The sequence below is a fragment of the Pongo abelii genome, chromosome 6 (genome assembly GCF_028885655.2).
Source record: "Pongo abelii isolate AG06213 chromosome 6, NHGRI_mPonAbe1-v2.0_pri, whole genome shotgun sequence".
NCBI lineage: Eukaryota > Metazoa > Chordata > Mammalia > Primates > Hominidae > Pongo > Pongo abelii.
The window spans coordinates 129,553,632-129,579,834 of NC_071991.2; the positions used below are offsets into that span (position 1 = coordinate 129,553,632).

Genomic DNA, 26,203 nt, shown 5'->3' on the forward strand with positions numbered 1-26,203 from the left:
GATGGGCCTCCAAGGGGTGGCTCTTCACCTATCAGCAGGGACATGTTTTAATATTTTAATAATTGGTATGTTGCAACCTGGTATGGTTGTCCAGTTGAGCAACTGGCTCTGATAGGCAGCATGGGATACTGCTGCGATTCTAATTAACATGGTTAACTTGGTACAAGCATTCAATTCAGTGTCCATTCCACTACCTCCATCCCCTTCCACATATTTTCCATGTGCTATATTGTTTCAGACACACACACACACACGCACACGCACATATAAGATCACTCCTATGTTCTAGATAAAGACACTAAGGACACCGTTTACCTCACTCTGCCCATGGCAATGATGAGCACAATATTTTCACCCAATCGCCATACTGACCTTTATCCACAGATGATTATCCAGCTTCCATCCAAAACTCCTCAAAAACATATTGCCCTTCTCTTTTGAGGGAGGCCATTTCTCTGAACTATCATTTGAAAGGGCCAGCTTTTGGAGGATGGAAAACACCTGTATTTAATAAGATTCTTTGGAGACACATGCATGCCAGAAGAACCCAACTCCCTCGGAGGCTGTTTTGCCTGTGGCTACGTTCTGCAGTCCTAAGAATGCAGCGGGGTGAGAAGTGGCAGCAGCTCGAGGCACAAGCACACCTTTAAAGGCCTGGCATTCAGGAGGTGACTCCAGTGAGCTCCAGGTCAACTGTCCAGCCCCATGCACATTTTGGTCTCCATTGAAATGCACACAAAATACAAATCGCACTGCTAATTGCAGAGGGCAGGAACACGAAGCCAAAGTATAAAAGCGAGAATGATGACTTTCTATCCACCATGCCCAGCACGTTAGTGACTGCTTTATACAGAGGCTTCATTGCATATTTAAATAATTGAACAAGGACATAAAGAATGCAGCCTAGCTGGGAGAGAAAAGGCTGCCTTCGGGGCTGGTGCTGCCTACTGATGGGGGGGATAGGCCCTTGAATTTATAGCCCCTAGGGTGTTTACAAAATGAGGGCTTTAATTCTCCTATTGTTACAGCAAGATTGGGGAAAACAGAGCTCTAGGGAAGAACAGGGACCTAGGGGGCAGCTAAGGAATAAATGATTTGCAGGTCACCTCTCCTCCGTCCAAGTCACCTCAGCCTTCATCAGTCCCAAAGACAAGCCAGCCCTAACCCCAACCAACCCCCCAAATTTATACTCACCCTCTCAGAACCACAGTGCCCAATATAAAAATGTAACACATCATATATTTTCTTGCTGTTCCCCAAGTTATAATGCCATTAGTGTGATCTATGACAGGCTGGTTTATAGAGAGAGCGAAGTAATAATATAAAAAGGAAATACCCATAACCTGAAGAGGGGAGGGGCAGGCAAGATTGATGGAAAGTGCAGTTGTCTGGAGGAATGGCAACCCAGTAATTGAATACCTGGAGTGGGGGTGGTGCACGGGTGGGGAGCGTGTTCTGTAGCTGGATTTGCTTTTTTTTTTTTTTTTCACAGGAGGGTGAAAGGCATGGCAGGGGTGGTTTTGTTCCCTTGGGTTGGATCCCAGGAATGCCTTCCCTGCAAGAAGGGAAGCAGAATTGCTGACAAAGTAGGTTGGTGATTTCCCTCCAGAGTCCAGTCGGTGGGTCAATGCTCTTGGTCTGCTCCTGTCTCAGGGCATGGGGCTTATTTCAGCACCAGGGGCAAGCGGCAGCCCATGAGCTAGGACTTTCTCGGCCTTGCCGGGTCTTCAGTCCTGGAGAGGACTTGATCCTTTTGATACTGGATTTCATCCTGGCTCTGAATTTCTTTTCAGGGGTGTTGGGGTATTAGGGGATGTTGGGAGAAGCTTTCACACACAACTTTGCAAATCAAATAGAATTCATTTTGCCTCCTCTGATCTTACAACTATTCTCTGGAGTAGGCAGGCTGGTTGAACTTCAAGAGGAGAGGCGTTCCTGGGAGCCTCCTCGGTGAGCCTGCACACCTGGGGGCCAGATGTGCTTCGCACTTCTTGCAAAGCCTCTCTAGTCTGGTGCCCAGAGAATACAGCTTCAGCAGCAGTTCACTTTGCTTTTCAGTTTAGATGAGAAAAAACAGCAAAATAGTCCATCAAGGACAAATTCTTGCCAATGGATTTGCTTTTTCAAGGAAGTTCACCTTTGTTCCTCAAGCATCATCTTTAAATGTGTATGCCTGATGGGAGGTCCAGGTTGGCCTGTAGAGGAGCTGGGGGTGGATTCCAAAGCCACCTGGGGACCAGTGGCTGCTCCTGCTCAGTAGAGGGGTTGGCTTGGCTTTGTTAATGGCTACCCAAGGCTCTGGCAGCTGATCTGAAGGTCCAGGGCTGTTATCATAATGCCGTCATTAGTTGAAACAAAATCATTCCTTGTAACTGGAATATAGTTACTATAAACAACATATGTTATTGGGCATTCTATTTCTAATCATTGTAATTATGGTAGAATACTTGCCATTAATACAATAACAACAATGATTGACCAGTTCTCTGTTCCAGTCCAATAACTTCACCTGAACGCATTCTTTGTTCAGGAAAAAAAAAAAGGTAATTCAATATCCCTGATAGTCAACAAAGCTACTGTTGAAATGGAAGACGCACAGATGAAAGCATTCCTGAGATGCAAGATGGTGCCGGGTAGATGAAAAGCTACCTGTCAGCCTCATTCTTAGCTAACAAAAGGACACTGTCTGCATCCCTTCACTCAAAGGGTAAAAGGAAATGAAAACCCCAGAGATTTGCAGAAGAGTCACCAGGGCCTGGGTATACCTTCATTCCAAGAGGGTGGGCCTTGGGCTGGATGTTCAGTGGAACTGCAGGCCCTGAGGGTATGGGTCACCTTGTTAGGTAAAGATGGTTGACCTAAGCCTTGACTTGACACTCACCCTATAATCGCCAGCCCCCCTGACCACTTTTTGGGCATGGATTTCTCTTGGGGGCTTTCCAGCTTCTTTCTACTTACAATGACAGAACTTTAGAGATGATGTAGACCAAAGGCCTCTTTTTACAGATCTCTAAACACAGATCTCCATAGATCTTCACCTTTAAACCTCTCACAATGCCTTGAGTATGGTTGAAATGCTTAGGGTAATGAAGAATGAACAGTTAAATCATAACAAAACTTCAGAGTATCGTGCTGTGAGTAAGCTCTTCCCCTAGAGTAGTGACAGGACATAGGTGTCTGGGGGCTTCCACAAAATCACCTTTTAATTGGGTAGTTTTTTTTTAACCCTTACTCCTGCTACTATCTCTTCCCAGAAACATATATGGTAATGCTGCACATAAGGATGTTTCAGTCAATGACAAACTATATATATAGAGCAGAAGTCTCATAAGATTATAATATGGTGTTTTTACCATGCTTTTTCTATGTTCAGATGTGTTTAGATACCCAAATACTTCCCATTGTGTTATAATTGGCTGCAGTATTCAGTAAAGTTACCTGCTGTACAGGAGTGTAGCCTAGGAGCAATAGGCTATGCCATATAGCCTAGGTGTGCAGTAAGCTACAGCACATAGGTCTGTATAAGTATACCCTATGATGTTCGCACAATGACAAAATTGCCTAATGACACATTTCTCAGAGGGTATCCCCAACAATAAGCAGCCCATGACTGTATGTTGCTAAAATAAGTACATATAGAATGTAAAAATATAGCAAACAAAACAAAACAACAATATAAAAAATCCTCATATTTACGCTAGCAGCCAGGAACTGTCTTTTGAGTTCTGATGACAATGACCTCCTTTCACTGACCCCAAATGGCTGGAGTCAGTCAGTAGTCCACACATACTTCTTTACTTGTTTCCTCTTTGCCACATTCACTAGGAAGATGTTACAACAACCATCACCAGTTAGCCGACTCTGGTTCACCTCTATGCTCACATTCAAAATGGCCCTGGGATTGAGCTGGGTAGAATGCAGCCTCCAAACCTGGACCAGAAGCTCCCCATTAGAGCTTCCTTTTCTTAGAATAAATACACATCCAAGGTAAAGAGGAGCCAAAATGTATTCCATGTGGTAAGGGAGGCATGGGCGATTCCAAACTACCCCAGAGCCCCTCCCTGCCATGGCCTGCCAGGCTCACCATACCATGGTTCATGGGAAATGGAGAGTATTTCAGTATGGCAGCAAGAGCTTAGTACATACAGCTCCATATCCTTCTCTCGGCCATTTCCTCCAGACTAATTCCTTTCTCTGGGGACCTGGCATCCCATCCTCTGAGATGCTGTGAATCCCCAGCAGTCTTTGCTTGTGTCAGGTATAGAGGGATGTCCCACCTGGCTTGGAGTCTGAGTGCTTGAAGCCATCATTCTTCTAAAGGGATCTCTGCATTGCCCTGGGACACATGGTGGGCTCTTATTTTATTCTTTTTTTTCCCTTTTCTTTTTTTTTTTTTTGAGACAGGATCTTGCTCTGTTGCCCAGGCTAGAGTGTAGTGGCTTGCTCATGGCTCACTGCAGCCTCAATCTCCCAGGCTCAAGCAATCCTCCCATCTCAGCCTCTCAAGTAGCTGGGACTACAGACATGCATCACCATGCCCAGCTTACTTACTTACTTACTTATTTATTTATTTTTATTTTTTGTAGAAAAATAAAAATATTTTTCTATTGGGGAGAGTTTACTGTGTTGTCCTGACTGGTCTTGAACTCCTGGGCTCAAGTGATCCTCCTACCTTGGCCTCCTAAAGTGCTGGTACTACCACGCCTGGCCTTATTTTATTCCCTTCTGGTTCTTTTTCCCTCTTTCTGAGCAACAGAAGGAGGCTCCTCTTCTATACTTCAAAGAAAGAAATTTGGTACAAGAAGAGCAAACAAGAAAGAAAACGCAGAAATTCAAAAGCTTCCTGCAAGGTAATTAAATGATTAGAGGCCTTCAAAGTCCACCAGCTAGCTCAATTGTTTTTGCTGTCAGTTTACACTTGGGCCTCTCTGCACATAGAACCTCTGCCAGATACGGCAGTCTGGAAAGCTGGAGAGAAGCTGAGGACCACTTTGTCTCAACTCCCATCAAGTTATTTGCAGGTTTCAGACCAGAACAAGAAAAGGATTCTTCCCACATCCCTGTCCCCAGCCTTGGTGGGTCAACCAGTCCTTCTGCTCCTGAAACCACACCCTGAGACAGGCCTGGCCAGGCTGATGAGACTGTGTAGCCTTTTATCAAGGACATGTCCTTGCTGTCTGACTCACCTCACTCTTATTACCTTTATATCCATGTTGTCTTGGTTAGAGAACTGACACATAAGTATGAGATTCACACTCTTACATAAAATCCAACATGCAACCACTCTCCTCCCTTTCCCTATAAAGGGACAATCTCAGCCAGGGTCTCTTTTCCTGACTGTGAATCCATAGTAGCTATTTCCAGGCATGAACAGATTCTCACAGAGAGGGAGTTGATCTTGTGTCTGAGGCTTCCATAATCTCTTCTTGTTTCTGTCTGAAACTTGCAAGGAACTTCATGGGGGCTGAGACAAAGGTTTTCAGCCTCTCTCCAGCTTTCCAGACTAGTGTTATCTAGCAAAGGTTTTATCTAGCAAAGAGGCCTAAGAATAAAATGCAATCAAAACATTTGAGCTATGTGGAGGCTTCCAAAGGCCCCGAGTAATTTCATTATCTTAATGAAGGTTTTCAAATTTCTACTCTTTCTTTCTTGTTTGCTCCCCTTGTCTGTTACTCAATCAGGATCATCCTCTCCCCAGACAACATCTCCACTCCTTGCTTTTACTTCTAAAATGAATCCACCCTGCTTACTGTCCACCTGTAGAACTCCTGCTCAGCCATCAGGATTCGGGCAAAATGGGATTTGGGCCTGGATTTTCTGATGGCTAAGCACAGTGCAGTCACTACCCACCGTGCTAGGGGAGCCCTCATGCAGCAGGTGTTAGTGTGGGGTGCAGGTGTTAGTGTGGGGTGTACATTGACCTTCCCTTTCAGCCTCAGATAATAAACAGCTTCTCTCCTGCCATGAGGGTTTGGCCAAAGGTAGGATTCTTAGTGGGGTATGAGTCTGGGATGGGGAGGGCACTTGATGGGCCTGTGTGTTCTCTCAATGCCCTTCCTGCCCCCCTCCCCCCACCAAATCCCCTATGCTTCCTGCACCTGGACAGGTCCCTTCTCTCACAGCTGTGGGGCTGGCCACATGGTCATGACACCTGTGTGGTGTGTAAAGGGGTCTGAAAGATACATCCAAGACTAGGGGGGCAGGTGAAGGTGCTGGAGCCTGCTGAGTCCAATGTTGGCTGAGAGAGTGCAAGAAACACTGTCATGTTTGAACAACAGACTTTTCCAGAGGTATACCTGTTATCCCAGAAGTCCTTGCCCACACTCTGACATTCCAAGAGAGGTAACAGCATAGGCAGAAAGTATTTTTGGTACAGTGAGGATGAGTGTTCAAGAAGAATAAAAATTCAGAGGGAATAGAAAGGTCACATTTTAGCCTTAGAGCCAAACAATATCTCAGCGATTCTTCAACCTGGACCAAGCATCAGAGCCACTGGGAGGGCCTGTTTAAGCCCAAGTTGCTGCACCCTGCCCCTGGAGCTTCTCATTCAGTTGGCCTAGGGTGAACAGAAGACTTTGTATTTCTAGCAAGTTCCCAGCTGATGCAGATTCTGCTAGTCTTGGAACCACACTTTGAAAACCACTGCTCTAGCTCACAAGCTGACCATTCTTTCATTCTCATCTCTCTCACTTTTACTCAACTTGCCCTCTTTGGGGGTCTCACTTCTCCTCTGTCAACAGTGCCCTGAAGAACAGCTGAGGAGTCTGGACACAGTCCTGCTGTGTACTTACAATTATTTCTAGGACACACCAACACACCCAACTCTTTGGAATCTTTCTAGGACCCACCTGGTGTGCAGAGGATCCTTCTGGTTGGAGTGACCTGGAATACACCTTTGTCTGTAACAGAACCTCCAGGGCTGATCCAGAACCCACAGTCCCAGCACAGAGCTTGGCATATTTCCTGCTTTTATAAAGTGGACCCTTCAGAGCCAGGAGGAAGGGAGTGGTCTTGCACAGTTTTCCTTTGGTTTCTCCTCTTAAGGGAATGCCTCTCTTCTGTGTCCCATGCTCACAACAAGAGGCACTCACCACTCTGGCTGCCAGGGACCTACCTCGGGCAGCTTCACTCGGCCTTCCTGGAAGGAGCAAGTCTTGGGGTCATGGGTGCAGACGTGCCGGTATTTACACCAGTGGCAGCGGTATGGACTCTCCACGCAGGACAGGCACCTGAGCACAGAGGAAGGGAGGCACAAATCTAAGAACCTGGATGAGCCCAAAGCAGAGGGCCTGAGTCTCTAGGGTCTAGCAAAACATTTTTAGTATTAAGAGAAACTACCGTTGAATGTGCAGGAAGGGTGGATCTTATGCACATCTATCCCTTTACTCCCCAAGACCTCAGGAAGCTAATGGTCTCTGGTTTCCTCCCTTTCCCATATGTAGCTGACAACCCCGTTCCCCCAAGGCCAAATTAGCCCTCCTCCATCTCCATGGGATAACATCCTCCTTTTCAAAACAGGGAATGATAAGGTCTGGAGCAGAGGGCTTGTGTAGAGAGACCTAAGAGTTGGGGCAAACAAAAGATTAGGTTCGTATGCAAATTGACTCTGGGTCTCTGCTGCTGAGAAGCCACCTGCACCTTGCCTCAGGAGGAAGTGACTGAGGCTGCTGTCTCACTACGATGGCTCCTCCATGGTTGGCAACTCCACCTTTCCCCTTTACCCCAGGAAACCAAGACAATCTTATAAGAGCTCCTGATTCCTTAAAAGCCCAACATGGTTCCTTTTTCCAAAAACTCAAATGCCTCTCCATACAGGCTATGCCGTTCATGGTGTAGATGACCACTGCCCCCAATGCAGGTTTGTTGCTTTGGCCACGAATAGGCCACACTCTCCCCACAAGCCATCCCTCCCTCCAGAGCACCATTTCTTCTTTCCTCCACCTGACTACCTGCTTGACCAAGGAAGAGCTGGTCACCCTGGGCCCTTCTTCCGTGAATCTCTTGGCTGACATCTCTTGGACAGTCCTGGCCATCTTGTGTCATATCTCACCATTACCTGTCCAGGTCCTCTACTAGTCTGTAGGCCATCAACTCCTGGAGGGTAAGGATTGAGTCTTTGTGTTGCATTGATTTTTGACTCTACTGTGTCTAATGAGCAACACATTCCCTTGCACATAGGAGATGCTTAAAATCACTTTATGGGCTTAATGAAAGCTTCACACATGATTTCACCTATTTACTCTGCATCCCCAGAGGGGAAAGAGAGGAGGGAGGGATTAGGCCACTGAGTGGTAAAGACAGGGACAGCTCTGCCGCAAGAGGCAAGAGGAGAGTCCCAGGGCTAGAACAACTCATTTTTGGCTGAGAGGGCTGGATGCCTTCTTACTTGGGGCCCCAAAGAGAGCTAAGCTCTAGACTCACAGCTGCCACAAGCAGATCAATAGGCCCTCAAATTCCACCAGCCTAGATCCCCAAAGTATCTCTGGTCATGTCGGCTACCTATCATGCATGGAGAGCAAAACAGGAGTATGTTAAAGCAAGCAGGGTTTTTTGAGGTCAGGTCCCATGGTTTGCTCTGTGGAACTCTGGGGATGCCATGGAGTTCCTTTGGAGAATGTGTAGTTTTGTGGGGCTCCTAGGGAAAGGGGTTCCAGGCCCTCCAACCTTTAATCAGAGGAGCTCCTGCTTCCATCTATTCTGTATATTGGGCATCCACACCTACTTTCAGTTTAAGATTTCTATGGTGAGAAGAAAAAAAGGCTGGCCCATTCACAACCTGGTCCAACCCCATCATTTGATAAAGAAAAGATAATATAATAATAGCAAGAACAAGTGTAGTGCCTAAACACTGGGCCAGATATGGCTCTAAATGCTTCTCCTTAGCATGGCCCTTTCACCCCTTGTGGCTGTCCTGCGGCGTAGGCAGAGCTGATATTCAGGGCTAGCAGCCAGCACAGGGTGCCAGCCAATGACTGCTCAGATGGGACAGTGCTCCTGCCACGTCAGTTGGTAAATATTTGTGTGACGTCCTTGGAAGGAGCACTATGATTTCCCTGTTGATAAAGGACACTGGGGCACAGAAGGGTTGAGCTTCCCAGCTGGTCCGGCTACACAGCCAGAGCCTCTGCCCTCCCCACCTGCCATTGGAAGTTGGATACTTAAGTCAAACAAAGCTGGAGCTGGAGTCAGGCTTCCTGATCCCTGTCCGGCTACACAGCCAGAGCCTCTGCCCTCCCCACCTGCCATTGGAAGTTGGATACTTAAGTCAAACAAAGCTGGAGCTGGAGTCAGGCTTCCTGATCCCTGAGCCAGAGTCCACCCACCCCATACCTTTCTGCCTCCCTCTGGCCCTTACCAGCCTGTCCGCACTCAGCCTGGGCAGCCTGTGGGGAGCTGAGCATGCGATTGAGTGGTTACAGCACTTGCCCCGATCCTGGACACACACTGGGGCTTCTCTCTCTCCTCAGATCCCTCCTCTGCCCATGGAGCTTGCTCTCTGTTCTTCACGTGGGATGCCCCACCCCAGATGGTGGAGATGGAATTGAGTTAGAAGGATTGATGTCAGGGAAGATGTATGTGCTAGGGATGTGGAGAGCCCCACTCCATAAGTTCTCATTCTCTGCTCTTCTAGTCTCTTTCCATTAACCCTGTGGGTACTAGAGGAGAGGGAGTGAAGGAGGCCTCCTCTGGGGCTTCTAAATGGTGACTCCATGGGAATAGTGATGGGGTTTTCTGATCTTTGGATGAACCCTGACCCCAGGAACAGGAAGTGGGTAAGGCTGGGGCCACTTACGAATTGTGGACGCTGCAATTGTAGAAGACAAAGCTGGTGCTGGCGAAGGTCATGCCGGTCTCCTTCGATTTGAGCTGAAGCTGTACAACATGGTGGTCCCCTACAAGGAGAGATGGCTGAGGGGTCGGGGAATGCTGAGGCCCCAAGCCAGGGATTCCCTGACCAGTGACACATGCTGGAAAAGGGAGCCTGCTCCCCAGGGTGCTGTTGGCTTAACAGGGGTCTGGCTCAGAAGACCCAGTCCCAGGACAACCCTGAGAGCAGCTGCAGAGGGCAGTTCTTGTCTATTCTCCCTGCCCGCCGTATCACTTCCCCTCTTCCACGTGTATATACACAGATGCACACTGCCAGGGATTCAAATGTGCATTCGCATGCATGATGTCCTGGCCAGACTCACAAAATTGATTCATAACCAGGAGAAACACATATGTAGACTTCTAGGAATGCTGCCACAAACTGTGCAAGAGGTTTTGCATGTATGTGTGTGTATGCATGAGCTCATTCCCTGTCTCTGTAAAGAGAGCCCCTGTTCTGACACCACCTCCTGTGGGGGGCTCGAGGCTCCACCGGGGCAGGAGACCCTGGAATCCTCAGCTGGCGCCAGGGAGGAGCTGCAGCCCATGTTTAATTCACAGCCCTGACCCTAGGCTCCCACTTCAAGCCTTGTTCTTTGCCTTCCCTGAGAGCCTCATTAATCAATCAGCTCCGAACAAATGTGACAAGCCCAAATGGGAGGGACAACATAGAATCAATCTGCCCAGGCTGGGCCTGTCCCTCACCAGCATGGAGCCTCTGCCCACTCTTGTCTTTCCCAGGGCAGCTTTCCCCCAACAACAGGCAGCTCTGGGGAGACCCAGTGGGCAGAGTTGGGGAGGCAGTGGTCCAGGGTCAGAGACCAGCCGTGTGAGCATCCCTGCTCCTGCTCAGTGGCCTCCTCCACTGACCCACCAAGCCAGTGGAGCAGGCTGAACTTAACCACATGTTTTGCTGCTGTCCTGGCCTGCCCCTCCCCACCTTCTCTGCAGCTGCTCCTTGCCCAGGACTCTTGGGGGCTAACCTGGGGCTGAGACAGAAGGGCTGTAACAGTCAATGCCAAGGGCAGTAGAGCAGTAGAGGGAGATTTAATCCCCCTCTTCCCATAACACACCCACCAACCCATGCCCCTTCCTCTGACCCTCTCCTGCCTGTAGGTTCCTTCAATCCCCCCATATCTGTCCTGAGTTCTCCTTATCTAGCCAGGAGGAAGATGTGCCACTCAGCTGTGCCTCTGGGATGCTCACCGTTCTCTGTGATGATCCGGGGCACCTCCTTGGCTGCAGGGGAGTAGCACTGGATCTGATTGCCCACCACCAGCCCATCCATCTCTGACAGGTCCTCAAAGGTGCAGTTGACGCCAGCTGACAGCTCCGGGACATTGTACGTTTCCAGGACCAGCTGTGAACAGCCAGGCAGGGGGAGAGAAGGAGGAGGGTGAAATGGGAAAAGGACAGGTATGGAATAAAAAAAGAAAGTGGGAGAGTGAGAGAGATCACAGGGAAAGCAAAGACAAGCAAGAGGCAATATTAACATGGAGAAGAGACTCAGGTTATTAGGAGAGTGGCACAGAGGCGGTGGTGAGTTGCAAAGAGACAGAGACAAAAGAAACCTCATTAGGATGGAAATGGATTTGGCCCCAGGAAACAAGAATGCTTAGGGGATTTGCATGGTGCCATTTTGATCAGGACTGAGGCATGGCTGATGAAGCACCTCTTCCATTAGGCCCAATTTTGGAAAAATAGAAACACCAACCACCAAGTGCCCAGTGCTAGAACTTGGAAGTCACCTGTGCCCCTTTCTCTCTCTGTACATGCATCTTTCCCATTTTATAGTTGAAGATATCATTCCCAACACCCTTTGTCATTCTTTGTCACCCTTTGATCATTTTTGGTGATGGTGCTCCTTGTCTTTCTACTCTTTATGAATAGAGCTTCTTCCGTAATAGTCCTGTCCCTGTCTCCTTCTTGCATTCCCCCCATGGACATTGAATTCTTTGATATCCTGCACCCTTCTCTCGAGCTGCTTCTGCTGGCCAGCTTGGTCCAGTCCTCCAGAGGGGCCTTGGGCTAAGGCACTTTTTAGTGAGGGGAAAGTTTTCCTTGCATCCCTGGACCCCACCCCAACCCCCACGACCCTTACCAGCACGTTGTACTGAGAGACGGAGATATTGTTGGGATGGACCGTCAGCCGGACACACTGCTTCATCTCTGAGGCAAACCTGCGGGGCTCCTTGGACCGCTCACACCGCTCCTTCCGGGTGCAACTGGGAAGGACATACCCTCGAGTTACTCAGGAGATGGCCGCTTGGTCCAGGGAGGGGCGGATGCTGAGGTCAGGAGTTTCCAGCAGCTCCCAGGATGTGTCCAAACTCAATGCTCCCAGAGCTAACCTTTTTATGTCCTTCCTCAAGCCTGGTCCTCCTCCATCATTCCCAAATTTAGGAAAGATGGCAATTCCAATCACCTCTTGCCAAAGGCAGAAATTTGAGAGCCATCCTAACTCCCCTCATCCTCTCCAAACTCATATAAGTTGTTGCATGGTTCTGTCTATTCACCCTCTCTGCACATCCTTAGCCCTTGCCATTCTCTTCTCCTCCTTAGGCAACCAGAGATTTGTTTTCTTCATATAGAAAATATACCTCCTTGGCTTTGAACATGCCAGTTCTTCTGCTGGACTTCCCTCTCCTCACTTCTCCACCTGTCCAGTTCCTACTTTTCCTTCCAGCCATGGCTCAAGATGCACCTGCAATCTCTCCTGCCCACCCTAGGCAAAGTGAAGAGCTTCCTCCTATGATCTCTTAGCACCTCGGAGTCTCCTACTTTAATAAGTCTGGAATTTCTTTGATTATATGACAATTATTGGGCTAAGTGCAGCCCTCTCCTACCAAGTAGGAGCTTCTCAAAAAAAGCAGCTATGTTCGATTTATTTTGGAATCCCCTCATGTAGGCAGGTGGGAGAGAGGGAAGGAAGAATCAAAGGAGCTAAGAACTGTAGTTAAAATCTTGCTCTGGATCAGAATCCTGGCTCTAAGGTTTGCTGTTACTCTTCAGCCCTCTGTGCTGTGCAAAGTGTATGGTGTCACAGGTGGACCACGTCCAGTGTGACCTGGGATCTTGGAGTCCTAGCTGATGAAGGTTTGTGAAAGATGCATGTAAAAAACATGGAACTCTCCCGAATGCAGGCATCACTTGAGGTCACTGCATGGAGGCATCTGAATTTCAGGGAGCAGTATTTAATCCAAGTCAGGTGAACTTTGTGGACATGGGGATTCACCAAGTGGTCATGATTTGGAAACTCTGGACTACAGATTCTGTTATGGGGTGGAGGCAAGCAGGGTCCTCAGGAGGGACAAGACGAGAGAAGATGAGACAGCAGGGAAATCACTCCAGAGTTGCTGATCTCTTTTGATTAAAGAGAAAAGATTTTGCAGAGGAAGGAAGATGTCAGGAGCTGTTGCAGGGCAGGAGGGAGCCCTGGGCAAGGAGTTTATTAGGACACAGAACAGCCAGGGATAGGGAATCTACATGGGGAGGGAGCCTTGGGGAAGGAGACTTGGGGAGGGAACGACTGTCTCAGGAAGCAGACAGGTGTGGTGTGGGGCAAGGAGATGAGGGAAGGGGGTACCTGGACACCCTGAGCTGCTCTTGGGGTAACTCTGGCTTAGGGAAAGCTATGGGGATTTCTCCTCCCAACCTTTGGCCACAGCAAGAGGGACAGCCTGGGTGGAGAGCCTGAGAGGAGAATCTAGCAAATGAAAGAGAAATCACTGAAGGCCATGGACTGAAGCTGTCCCTCTAAGGATGGGATAAATGGAGGGACACAGGGACAGAACACAGGACTTCAGAGTAGATTGGATGTGCAATGCAAAAGTAAAAAACAACCCTGAACAGCACACTCATGGCTGTGAGGTACAAGCGCTTATTAATAGGCACATGATATGGGGTTTACATTGTCTAGCATTTAAGTCTCATAACAATGATGCGACAAACCCCACCTTGTCAGGATGTGTTGGGACACAGATGCACCCTGCAGCCTGTGCTCCACTACGGAGCTTTACCTCCTGAAGCTTCCAGACTGAGGAGTGAGGGGCAGACCCCTTGCTGCAGACTAAGCTGGTTCCTCTCGCCATCCTGATGCCTCCTTCATGTCCTTAGGGCAATTCAAACATTTTCCCCTCAATCTTTTTGTCTAGGCTAATCGCTATTTTTGCCTGGCACTGGGAAGCACTTTGAGTGTTATTGCAACTTGTTGGATGAAGATAAACTCTCCAGGGTGCTTCTAGGAAACCCCCTCCCAGGAGTGAAGGATCAGGCATGAGTGTGGTCACCCCCGTGGCACTTTCTTGCTGCTCCAGCTGACCGATGGCAACAAGAGTGTCTGCCTAAAAGACTTGGAAGTTAATTTACCAGGCCAGCTCCTCTGCGAGGACTCCATTACCTTCAGCCATTAAGCTAATGTTATGGACTTTTCCAGAGTGTCTGCATCGACATCGCTATTAATAGCGTTATTACTCCCATTAACAGCAGACCCAGAGAGCTGGTACGGGCTTAAATTATTCACTGACTCCCCAACTTTGAAGTTCCTATTTCTAAGAGTAATCAGTAGGTCTGAAAAATGTCTTTGATTAAATTACGAAGAGAGGGAAAAGCAGAGCTGTTTCCAGGCCAAACATCACCTGGAGTTACCAAATAGAGATTCAGATAGAAAAGACAGGACTCCATCTCTCTTCCAGAGGTAGGGAGGGAGAGGTGGCACACAGGTGTTTGCTCGGGGGATCTCAGGACAAGTTCTACCTGCCTTGCTTGCTACTTCCAAAGTTCATGTGGTTGCATCTTGCCACTGCTCCTGAAAGCCCCAAAGGAACTACTCATCACCTTCCCCCAATTTTAGGTTTTATAGGGAAGCCACCTGTAATTTACAATTTTAAACATCACATTTAACTGTATAATCTTGGGCAAATTACTTAACATCTTTGTGCCTCAGCTTTCTCATCTATACAATGGGGACAAAACAGTACCTACCTAATAAGGTTAATTATGAGGATTAAATGAGATTATGTGAGTAAAACTTAAGGATAGGATGTAGCTCATAGTAAGCCCTCATAAATGTTAGCTAGTATTATCATCTTATCCTTTCTCTGACATCCTCATTTGACCTCTCCAAACTGTAGCTAATGCAGAACCACAGATTTATTTTATTTTATTTTATTTTTTTATTTTTAGAATGAGTGCTTTTTATTTTTATTTTTTGAGACAGGGTCTGGCTCTGTAGCCCAGGCTGGAATGCAGTGGCATAATCTCAGCTCTCTGCAACCTCCACCTCCTGGGCTCAAGCCAACCTCCCACCTCAGCCTCCCAAGTAGCTGGGACTACAGGCACACACCGCCATGCCCAACTAACTTGTATTTTTTGGTACAGACGGGGTTTCACCATGTTGCCCAGGCTAGTCTCAAACTCCTGAGCTAAAGCAATCCACTCATCTCAGCCTCCTAGAGTGCTGGGATTACAGGCGTGAGCCACCATGCCCAGCCCAGAACCACAAATCTCTATGACTGGCCCTTGGGGCAAATCAAAGACAAAAGAAAGGCAGGGCTGCAGCAGTTTTCCTCTTAATAAAGGAGAAGGACAGCCCAGAGGCCAGGAGGGAGAAAAGAGCGAAAGAATGGTCTGGATCATTGCTCTGTTTTCTTACCAGCTGTCAAAGGGTATTGAGAATTCAGCTATCTTAGTGGAAAGTCAAGTGTAAGGTCAGAGCCAGGGATGTTTTGACATTTCTACTCTCCTCCAGGACTCATGAGGGTGGAGGCTACAAATGTCCAAAAGCACAGACAGTTGACCTTAAATGTGATAGTATAATGGAAGGGGAGGCACGAATTCCTGCTGGTTTCTTCTGGGGTCTGTCAAGGGAATGGTCTTCTGCTTTTCTAGGACTGCAATTCCCAACAGCCCAGACCAGAGCTGGGAACCAGAGCAAAGTGTTAATTCATGACGTGAGAGGCAGGGGTAGTGGCTTAGATGTTTCCTTCCAAGAGGCTTCAGGTACTTCTAAAGCATGTCCCTCAGCTCCACTGTACTGGCCCCTTGACATGAAGGAATCCCCTGCTTCATCCATTTCCCAGGTAGGAAAACTGGAGCTGATACGGATTCAGACAGTGCATATGCTGTGTGACTTGGAGTTTTCTGACATTCTCTGCATGCCAGTGTCACCCCTGCCCCAAATACAAGCCTTCAGATAGATGGCCAGCAGGAAGCTGACCCCAAGAGGATACACCAGACCCCCAGAGCTGGAGTCCCTCCCTGCTAACCTCTTCTGACCTCTCTTCCTCATTCCACTTCTCTGCAGTTCATCTTCTCCAGCCCCAGATCAAAGGTGCAAAAAGCCCTTGGGGAGAAAGGCCCTAGGGCCCCTGGAAGGGGTTATTATCCAAGCCAGTGGTTCCAATGAGATTATCCTCTCTAATGAAGCAGCTACCTCCGCCCTCCCCTAAGCCTGAACTTTCACTGCTGGAGAATTCCCAGCCAAGTGGAAAATTAGAAGGGAGAGGAATGAAGGAAGGAAGGGGGTGAGAGAGAGGGAGAGAGGTGGTGATTAAGTCCTCTAGAAATTAATTCCCGAATACAGCGATAGAAATATTAACTCCCGGTGCTGCTGGCCAGGCAAACAAATTTCAATTTGGAAACAGGGCTATCTGTGAGTCCAGCCTGAGTGAGCCTCCAAGCTTGGAGGGGCTGTTGCTGGTCCATCTCCCTGGGCTTTCTAGCCTGTGTTTACCAGGCTTAGACATCAGAACTTGCTCCTTACTTCTCCCTGCAGATGATCCCCAATCCTTAACATTTCACATTTGCCATGACCTATGCTTAAGGTGCACCATCTGTGCTTAGGATTGAGAAGATTGAAAAAGAAAGGGGGTAAGGGTGAGGGCCTTCCCCAGTGGACCTAATAGAAAAGTTAAGAGAATTTAGAATGCCTACTCAACTAGGAGATTATTGAAAGCTTTAGTCATTGTCATCACATCTGGGGACCCTGACAAGGGAAGAGACTAGAATTCCTAATTCATTATCCTTGTCCTCCTTGAGAATGACCTCAGTAATGGATAGATGCCTGTGTGTGGCTTGGAGGAAGTGGAGTAGCTAGTACAGGATCCTTCCTAGGCAGGTGGGTGTGTAAGAGGTTTCTTATATGTAGGCATAGATCAGGTGAGTCCTTTCAATGTTACAATTCTAGGATCCAGTGACTGACACCATGGTCTCATGGAAGTTGAAGTATTTGGGTTGTGCCATGTAAATATTTAGGATGAATCCCAAGATAGGAAGCCCAAGGTTGTAATGTAATTTTCCCTCTGTCATCAGTTGCTGGCAACTGGGCCCATGGTCCTTTGCCATCTCTAAAGATCCAAAATTAACCTAAGAAGCACTTGAATCAGGTGTTAATTCATGACCTGAGAGGCAGGGGTAATGGCTTAGATGTTTCCTTCCAAGAGGCTTCAGGTACTCCTAAAGCATGTCCCTCAGCTCCACTGTACTGGCCCCTTGACATGAAGGAATCCCCTGCTTCATCCATTTCCCAGGTAGGAAATGATGAAGGAAATGCCTACAGAACGAGGGCATAGGACTTAGCAGAAACCAGCAGGTGCAGGGGTTCAGTGTAGGCCCAAGAACCTTTCTGGGCTTATATAGCAACCAAAGTATCCTGTCCCACCATAATCAGCTCAGATGCTGGGCTTGCAGCCTGCATTGAGAAGCCATGTTCTGCCCTAGGTCCCTGACTGGATTCTGACCTTGGTAGCCATGCTTTAAATGAAGAATCTATTGAACAAAACCTTAGATGAGAGGTAAAAAGGACCTGGAAATGTTCATTTTTTTTTTTCCAGATGATCCCAAACCAAACCAAATTACATGTAGCAGTTTTCAAAAGAGAAAGTGAAGTGGGCTTGTCTTTCTCTTTTCTTCATCAGTGGCTAGCTCTATTAGGGCCTATTAATTTTCTACTAAGGTTGAGGAGAGGTTAGGAAAGAACACGTGTGGAGCAGAGCAGGAGTGGAGGGAGGGAGAGGGAGGGAAAGGCAGGAGAAGGGAAAAAGGAGGAGGAGACAGCAAAGGCATTGCCACAGGTGAATCCATTCTCTTTCTAATCCAGTCGGTAACAAGAACGCTGCCTATTACCTGAGACACATTCCAACAATGACTCCAGTTGATTCTCATCGGCTTTACACTATACTTTATCCAACAGCCTGGTGTCTTCATGTCCATTAATGTCACCAAGTCCAGCAGGCTTGGTGCAGGGGAGCACTTTGCTCTGTGCAGGCTGGCCTGCTCCATCCTATGTGGCCCAGTGCAGCATGATTGAATGAAGTGTGTGAATGCTGGAATATGGGTGTGTATGTCTGGAGTGAAGCCTCAGAGGTAGGCCAGCTCCTCAAGCTGTCCACAGGTATCCAAGTCATTAGACGGGGAGGGACATTGACAGCTTGAGCAGACCACAGGGCTTTTCTAATTTATATGGGAAGATAGCATTTTTGACTTACCATTCTCTGGTCATGAAGCATGTGTTGTGTATGTGTGTGTGTATGTGTGTGTGTATTGGGGGCTTGGAGGGGCGCGGGGGGTGAGGGGCAGGGTTAAAAAAGAAAAAGCCCATTTCCTTAAGTCATACTATGTCTCTGCTAAGTCATTGGCGAGGAAAATTCCAATGTACTAGTATCTAATCTAGTCTGGAACTCATTTCTTTGGAACAGAGGCTGATAGCTTTTTGGCAAAGAGTCAAGGAAAACCTCCTTGCACAGACTGCAAAGAGTTTGCTGGGTGGAAGTGGACACCAACCATTCCTCATGACTGTGTAGGCCTTGTGCAAGCAACCCTAGGAGAGATCAGTGACCAGCAGATTAGTGTTAAGTAGCCCTTGAATATAGGTTTAAAAAATGAGATAGCAAGGCTGTGGGATGTGCCTGAGTGAAGCAAGGCAGGGCTTGCATTTTGCAATCAGCTTGTGTGTCATTAAGTGGACATTGGCATGGCTGGTTGAAGACTTCCAAGGGGAAGTAGACTTCCCAACAGTGGGCTGGCTCCAGCACCAGCCACAGCCCTCCAGTCCTGGGGAGGAGAGGAATGGAAGGGGAGGGGGACCAGGAGGAGGCACTGGGATCCAACTCCAGCCTCTGCTCCCACAGTCGAGGCCATTTGGGCCACTTCAGGCACGAGGACCTACTGCACTGTAGGCCCAGCGAGGGGCTTCGCGCAGGTCCCCTCCCTTAATTTTCGTAGCGTGACTATGAAATTAGAGCTGAAGAAACTAAACCCAGACTGGGTCTGTTCTTAGACAGATCCTCAGTTGCAACTACGTTGTAACTCATCTTTTCTGCTCTGAAAAGCAGTGTCTTTCTTGTCTTTCCACTCGCCATCTTGGAAGAAACCATATAGAAAAGAATAGCAGTGACTCTTGAAAAGTAACCCCTGCCAACCTATCCGGAGGAGGTCCTTCTTCCAACAGAAGAAATCTGGGAAGAGGCAGGGTCGTGAGGGGGTGAAAGGGAGACTTTATAAAAGCTGATCTTATCCTTCCCCTGTGATGTCTTGGGTTACATGAGCCTCCCAGGAGCGATGCTGATGACTTTTCTTAAGAAAGGTAACGTCTGGGCCAATCGATGCGGCTGGGTCTGCCGGGCAGGATCCCATTACCTGCTGAGACTGAGACAGGCTTCTTTGCCTGGGCAAAAAGCCATGGGAAGGGAAGATGGAGAGGGGGCTGGGGACCTGCCAAGCCTGGTCACTGGAGAAAATGTTTCTGGCCCAGGACAGGAGATAGCTGTGATAGGGCGAAGGCAGAGTGGGCTTGTACGCTTTCCTTTACCTTCACCCAAGTCAGAATGGGTCAGCTCAGGAACAAGGAACAAAGGCTTAAAACTCAGGGCCACCTCAATACTTAGCATTGCTGAAGCTGTCATTGCCATCAGAGATGGGCAAGCCTGTGGGCCGGGGTCAGGGGCTGCGAAAGAGAGCAACTGAGTGACCCTGTGTGCTACCAGGTTGGCAGGCAAGTGCTTCATGACAATTGAGAGTAACAGGAGGATTTAAATTACATGAGCCTTTCTTAAGCATGTTTTGTGCAACCCACCTGTGACCTTGCTGCTACAAACAGCCCATTCAGCCACATAAGCCACCTATTTACAGAGGCCCTGCCCTTGCACTGCTCAGGCACATGTGCTGACTCTCAACCCCTCTCTCTGCCTTTTCCTTCTTCCTCTCTTGCTATCTCTGTCTGTCTCTGTCTCTCATACACCAATCTGCTGCCCTTCTCTTCCACAATGCTACCACCACCTCACTCCCTCCAACCATGGGGAAAGTTGTCAAAAGTGACTGAGAAAATGGACTTCTCTTGACACCTCAAGGAACTCTTTTCCTGCCATCTTGGTCTTCCTGAGTGAAGATCAGGCTTGCTGAGGCCACTTAGCAAGCAACTCAGTCACTTGGCACAGGGTCTTGGCCATGGTGGGGGCCTAACAAATGCATTGATTCTAGTAAACTCCCACTGTGAATCCAAGGCCTGGTTCCCCAAAAGCTTTAGGGCAGAGATGACCTAACAGTCACCTTCATATCACTAAGCCTGGCACACTGCTGGGCACAAAGGGAGAAGGGCATGTCTGAGAGATCTATGGACAAATTTGTGAGTGTGGACACAGCACTCCCCGGAAGCAGTTAAACCTCCCACTCTTGCCACCTGTCTCCCTTCCTACAAAATGGATGCCTTTCAGAGCAAGCATCCATAGGCTCTCTCTGGCTGCCGTCAACCTCCTGCACTGAACTGCCAGCCCCCAGCCTTCTCCTTTCTCTCCTGCTGAGCCCACTTCCAAGACATGGATGTCCAGTTTACTCTCATCAAAAGTGAAAGGGAGGGCAGATCAGGAGGAGCAATATCTGGCTTTGACCTGAACCTGAGGAACTAGGGAAGAAAGTCCCCCTGGGAAGAAGGAGAGAGCTCTCTGGATAAAGAAAGTGTTCTATATCTTGATAGACATGTGGATTACAAGGGTGTTTGTCTTTGTCAAAGCTTTCAAGCTGTACACTTAAGATCTGTGCATCTCATTCCATCTAAATTTAAAAATTGTACCTTTATTAAAAATATCTTAGAAATCCAGGGACCTACTCTACTTATCCAGGACCGGATTTTAGAACTTGGATTTCAGGACCTCAGAAATCCAAACCTGAGGGATTTCAGACTTTCCCTTAAGGAAATCAAGGACCCATTATGCCTGAGACTGCCACTCAGAGATGGGGAAGGTGCCTGCTCTTGTATCAAGGATGTATTCGAGTTTAAGAGGGTATTTTTAGCTTTTAGAGACACTCTTCGCAAGGGAGTGGGGGAAGAAAAGATTTTACCCCCACCTTCTTATAGTTGCCAGGGGGCTCTCCTTGGTCATAACTCTGAGAGGGAGGGAGGATGGATTTACTGAGTGTCTCAGCGGGCAGGCAGCCTTGGCCTATGGGGGCTCTTGAACTTTGTCCTGGAAGAGTTGGGCTTTACCAGATATGTTGGCACAACTCTTATACCTGTGTCTGCCTTCCTCAGGTCATGGATATAATCAGGAGGCTCAAGGTTACGAATGACAGCACCTTGCCCTGGCACAGCATCTTGGAATTCTGTAACATCCTGTATCAATCACCTCTTTTTATCCTCGTGCCACCACTGTGAGAAGGTACTGTTCTCCCACTTTGAAACAAGGATGCCAAGTTTCTGACATACGGAGTTATCGTGGAATCTATTTGCAAATTCAACTAACTGCTAACGTTTATTTGCGACAAAAATTGGTACCCGTGGACATGTACAGGGCAGTGAAAAATTTGAGTGATCCGGCATGCACACTCCCAGCTGAGGTGGGACAAGGCAGCCTCAGCTTCTTGTTTTAGCTCTCGCTCTATGAACAAGTGTCCTCTTCAAGCCCTATTTCGTGCCACATTTTTCTAATTTTGCAGGTGATTTTGCTGCTTAAAATAGTCCCCGAATGTAGTGCTGAAGGTCTGTCTAGTGATCCTGAGTGCAAGAAGGCCATGGTGTGCCTTATGGAGAAAACAGCTGTGTTGGATAAGCCTTGTTCAGGTATGTGTTATAGTGCTGTTGGCAGTGAGGTCAAGCTTAATGAATCTATTATATATATTAAGTAAAATGTCTTTAAACAGAAACACACACAAAACAAGGTTATAGATGGATTTATTGATGAAAATGTGACCAGAGGCTCCCAGGAACCTAACCCTGTATTTCTCCTACGAGCAATGGCTTGGTATTCACTAATTCTGTGTTCCAGTGTCTTTATGGAACATATCTACCATGTGCAATGAGAACTGACTGCACTTGCTTAAAGCCCCACAACAAGTTTCCAAGGCACGTGAACTCAAGTCCACTGATTTCCACTCCAGTAATCCTCCCAGTGTCCCCCAGTGCTTCAACTCGCTGGCTCCACTGTGGCTCCTTGAGCAATGAGGTGCCAGCAGCAGCAGCAGCAGCAGCAGACAATGATGACCACAAAGAACAACACTTGCACAGCCCCTGCCTTCTGAGAGCCTGTGCTTAACAAGGGCTGGTGCTACATGGAAAGACGAATAAGATATACAAGTGTCAGAATAAAACATGGTGCCAGACTAAAGGGGTGAGGAGGATCTAGCAGGAGTACCTGCCACTTAGACAAAGGCTGGGAACCCCCCAGGAAGAGAAGCATGCAGTTACAGTAGAGCCATCTGGAAAATCACCAGGGATCAACAGAGTCACAAGAAGCAGGGGCACCCATGAGCTCGCAGTCTTTCCCCAGCCTTGTCAACATTCCTGCCCCATCCTACACTACATTTCCCAGTGATCCACAGCCCATCAGGCATTGGTCCTCATACCACCTCATTTGATTCACCAGTGACTCAGTGAGGCAGGGGAGACAGGCATCACCATGTCCAATTCACAGAGGAGGAGCTGGGATGAGGAGTCTGGACTTCGGGGCAGGTGCCCAAAATTCATGTCCATGGCTGTTTTTATGCCATGCTGAGACTGGAGCAGCTGGTTTCCCCGTGCAGGCTGAGGGCCCCCTTCATGAACTGCCCAGACTTCATCTTGGCCTCTGTCCACCCCTGTTTTCTTCCACTTGACAGGAGGCAGGTATGATGTTACAGAAGGGTAAACTGAGGCCATAAGGGAAGTACTGTCTTGTGCCTCCTCCTCTCATGTCTGCTTACCTTGCAGCCCTGGGGGTGGGAGGTGGGGGTTCTCACAGCCTCTCTGGTGCCTTCTCCAAGCCTTGGAGCCTCTCTGTTCACAGGGCTCTGTGCTCTGTGGGGCTGGGATAGCATTGTGGGCAGAGATCAAAGCTGACATGGAAATTGCCACTGGGCATGGAGTGTCAGGGAGGGACCAGATTTTCCGATTGCCTTTGAATTATGCCAGGTAGGAACGCCCCATGACAGGATCGCAGAGCTATCCTCAGCCAAGCAGAAAACAGGGTAGTCAGGGTCCCCAAGTAAGACAATGAGTTTAGAGTACAGTCCCTTCCTCAGAGGCCTCACTGGGTGACACAAAGAAAACTGCCCCTTGTCTGCCTGGCAAGGTATCATTCAGGGAACAATTCTGGCCTCATCTGAGCCAATCTGCATTCTGAATGCAACCTCTGCCATCCTCTTCTAGGCTGGCCACTCCTAGGCTCCCCTGCTCTGTTAGCATGCAACCTTTCTATACACTTGAGTGCACAGTTTCTGATCTGTCTGTGAGTTATGTATATTTCAGACAAGACTGGGCACGTTCAGGGTGGCACGGCTGTAGACTGAGTTACGTATACTTCAGTGTAGCTCAGTGGTTCTTGACTTTTTTCCACTGTAACCTACCTGAGGAATATCAGACCTTCCCCTAAGGAACTCAAGGACTCACTACACCTGAGACTGCCACCCAGAGATGTATTCGAGTTTAAGAGGGTGTTTCCGACTTTTAGAGGCACTCTTTGCAAAGGGGAGGGGAGAAGACAAGATCCTACCCCACCTTCTTATACTTGAAAATTATTGGTAAACGTCATTGGTCACATGTAGTTCAGGTACTTAGTAGGAAGACTAAAGTTTTTCTTCTTAATTTATAATGTTTGGATCCAGCTTACAAAGTGGCATATTTCAAGTGTTGGCCAGAAACAATAGCTGGACTGGAACCAAATTTCATCAGAGTGAGGTCCAACCATTGTTGGCTTCTCCAGGTATTGATGGCAAGGGTCTTCGGATCCCCAAAGAAAAGCCTTCAGCTTTCTGGTTGTCTGAGCCCTATTCCTGCCCTTTGGTTTATTTACTGTTTACCTCCACTATAATGCCATTGCCTTCTTCCCTCTTCTACATAATAAAATGGAGCCACACAAAAGGAGGCACGTTGGCAAGAGGCCAGCACTCAGGCCGGGCTTTATTGGCCCAGTGACTCCAGCCCAAGTGCACTCACAGCCAGCTGATGGGTGTTTGACAGCAGTGGGAGGGTCCTCAGGTGTTACACACTTTAACTGCAGACCCAAACCAGAAAATCCTATGGAGATGTTGAAAGAGATGTTAAGGAGATGTGGAATCACTAAAGCGACAGAATATATCTTGTTCATGATTTCGGGGCCAGTAGGAAGCTGGAGAAAAAAAGATCCAATGCCTTTTTCGTGGTGTTCAGTCCTGGAAAGTCAGTCTCCAGCCCAGGAAGCCACAGTCAGGAAAGTCCAGGAATCCTGCTTTCTCCAGCCCTCCAATGTGTGATTGCCCAGCATGACAACTATATCCTGACCCGTCATCATTCCCATGCCACCATTGCCATATATTTCTTAAGGGAATTTGGTAAATTTAAAGGGAAGTCAGAAAGAACAAAGGAAGGGAGATAACATTTGGAAAGGATGCAAGGAAGGAAGAGCAAGAATAGCTGAGGAGAAAAGACAGATCAAAGAGAAGGGCAGTGATGACAGAGAAGCAGAGGAAGGGAATTACCAGGAGGAAGTGGGAGGCAGGAGGCAGCCTCCCCACGGTACTCACATGTTGTGCAGCACACACCAGCCACAATGGGGGTCGCCCGAGCCAAGGCACTCGCCGCAGCTCTGATACTGACCACAGGACTCCACAGGGACTCTGGTGAGCTAGGACAGCAGGATAGGGAGAAGGTGGTCAAGATTTTGCAGAACACCCAGCAGTGTACCAGAAGAGATGTTGCTCTAAATATCAAGTGTATCACCTGAAATGTTGCAGGAGCATGAAGGTGCTTGGAGCCCAGTGTGGGAAGGGACCTTGAGTGATTATGTTTGAGTAGGTGGCCACATATGCATCCAGGGAGACAAGCAGCCATATTATTTTCTTAGCAGTCTCCATGAATACAGACTCCATACAGTCCATACTAAGTTGTCAGAAAAGATATTTACACAGTGTTCATTTCAAGTTTTCCTCCTCTGAAACCACCAAATATCTCTACCAATGGCCAATTCATCATGTATTTGTTTCCTATCAATGTAACAAGTGCAAATGGTCATTCTCACTCTCTCACGGTTTCTCTTTTTCTGTAGTGTTTCCCCTTCTTTCCAGTCCTCCTTCAAGTTTCATCATTTTTGCTGCTCCAGAGAGCATTTAGCCTGAGACCAAGACCCTTCTCTTTCTCTTCCTCCTTGCCATTTACCAAGATATCATAAGCTCACTCTGTAGCTGTTACTTGCCCGCTCTTTCTTTCTCATAATGTTGGCCAACTGGCTCTAAAAGCTTTCACTATGGTGCTTTCAAAGAGCATCTGCTGCTATTTCTCCTCCTACCCACACTCTTTTCATGACTAGAGGCTTCCTCTCCAACCCAAAACTTTATATTAGCTTTCACCAGCCGCCTGCTAATGTAAAATGTTCCACATGACATTTTTGCTTAGCCCAAATGCTTCCATTTCCTACATGCTCTTAAATATCTTTTGAATTTCTTTGTTCTCCAATGTAGCTTTGCCTTGATGTCTCTTTACATAACTTGCCAGCACCTGCTACATAGTAGGTATTTAATAATGATACACTGGATCAAACGGAGTTTTTATTTTATTTTTATAGCCTTGGTCTTTATTCTCCGTTTTGCCAGTTTTTTCTTTACAAAAAGTTTTTTTTTTTTTTTTTAATTTTACATCATCCTCTTCCATTTGGGATACCTTTTTATCTCAATGGAGAATCCTACCTGATGTTTCAGCTTGAGCTAAGAGAATTTGATGTGGCCGTCCTTTTTAATTTCTCGCCATCAGACAATAGGCACAAACTATAAACAGTGCTGACCTGGCTGAACCCTCTCTGTTACATGAGCAAATGCAGAGGCAGTGTTTCCCCTGCTGTTTTATGGGGCATGTGCCTCTGTAAAATGATGTCCGCTTGGCAGGGGCTACTTGTAACTC

The 26,203-nt window shown here is 47.8% G+C and overlaps 1 protein-coding gene across 2 annotated transcripts in view; it reads right to left on the reverse strand.

Moving 5' to 3' along the window:
* Nucleotides 1-26,203, reverse strand: part of PLXNA4 (plexin A4) — a 452,610-nt gene that overhangs the window by 92,935 nt on the left and 333,472 nt on the right. For both annotated transcript variants that reach the window (XM_054559822.2, XM_024249841.3), the window contains exons 5-9: nt 24,835-24,935; nt 11,969-12,092; nt 11,074-11,227; nt 9,794-9,893; nt 7,115-7,229 (exon numbers count right to left, since the gene is read on the reverse strand). In XM_054559822.2, the coding sequence (XP_054415797.1) occupies nt 7,115-7,229; nt 9,794-9,893; nt 11,074-11,227; nt 11,969-12,092; nt 24,835-24,935 (594 nt within the window). The remainder of the gene's footprint in view (nt 1-7,114; nt 7,230-9,793; nt 9,894-11,073; nt 11,228-11,968; nt 12,093-24,834; nt 24,936-26,203) is intronic.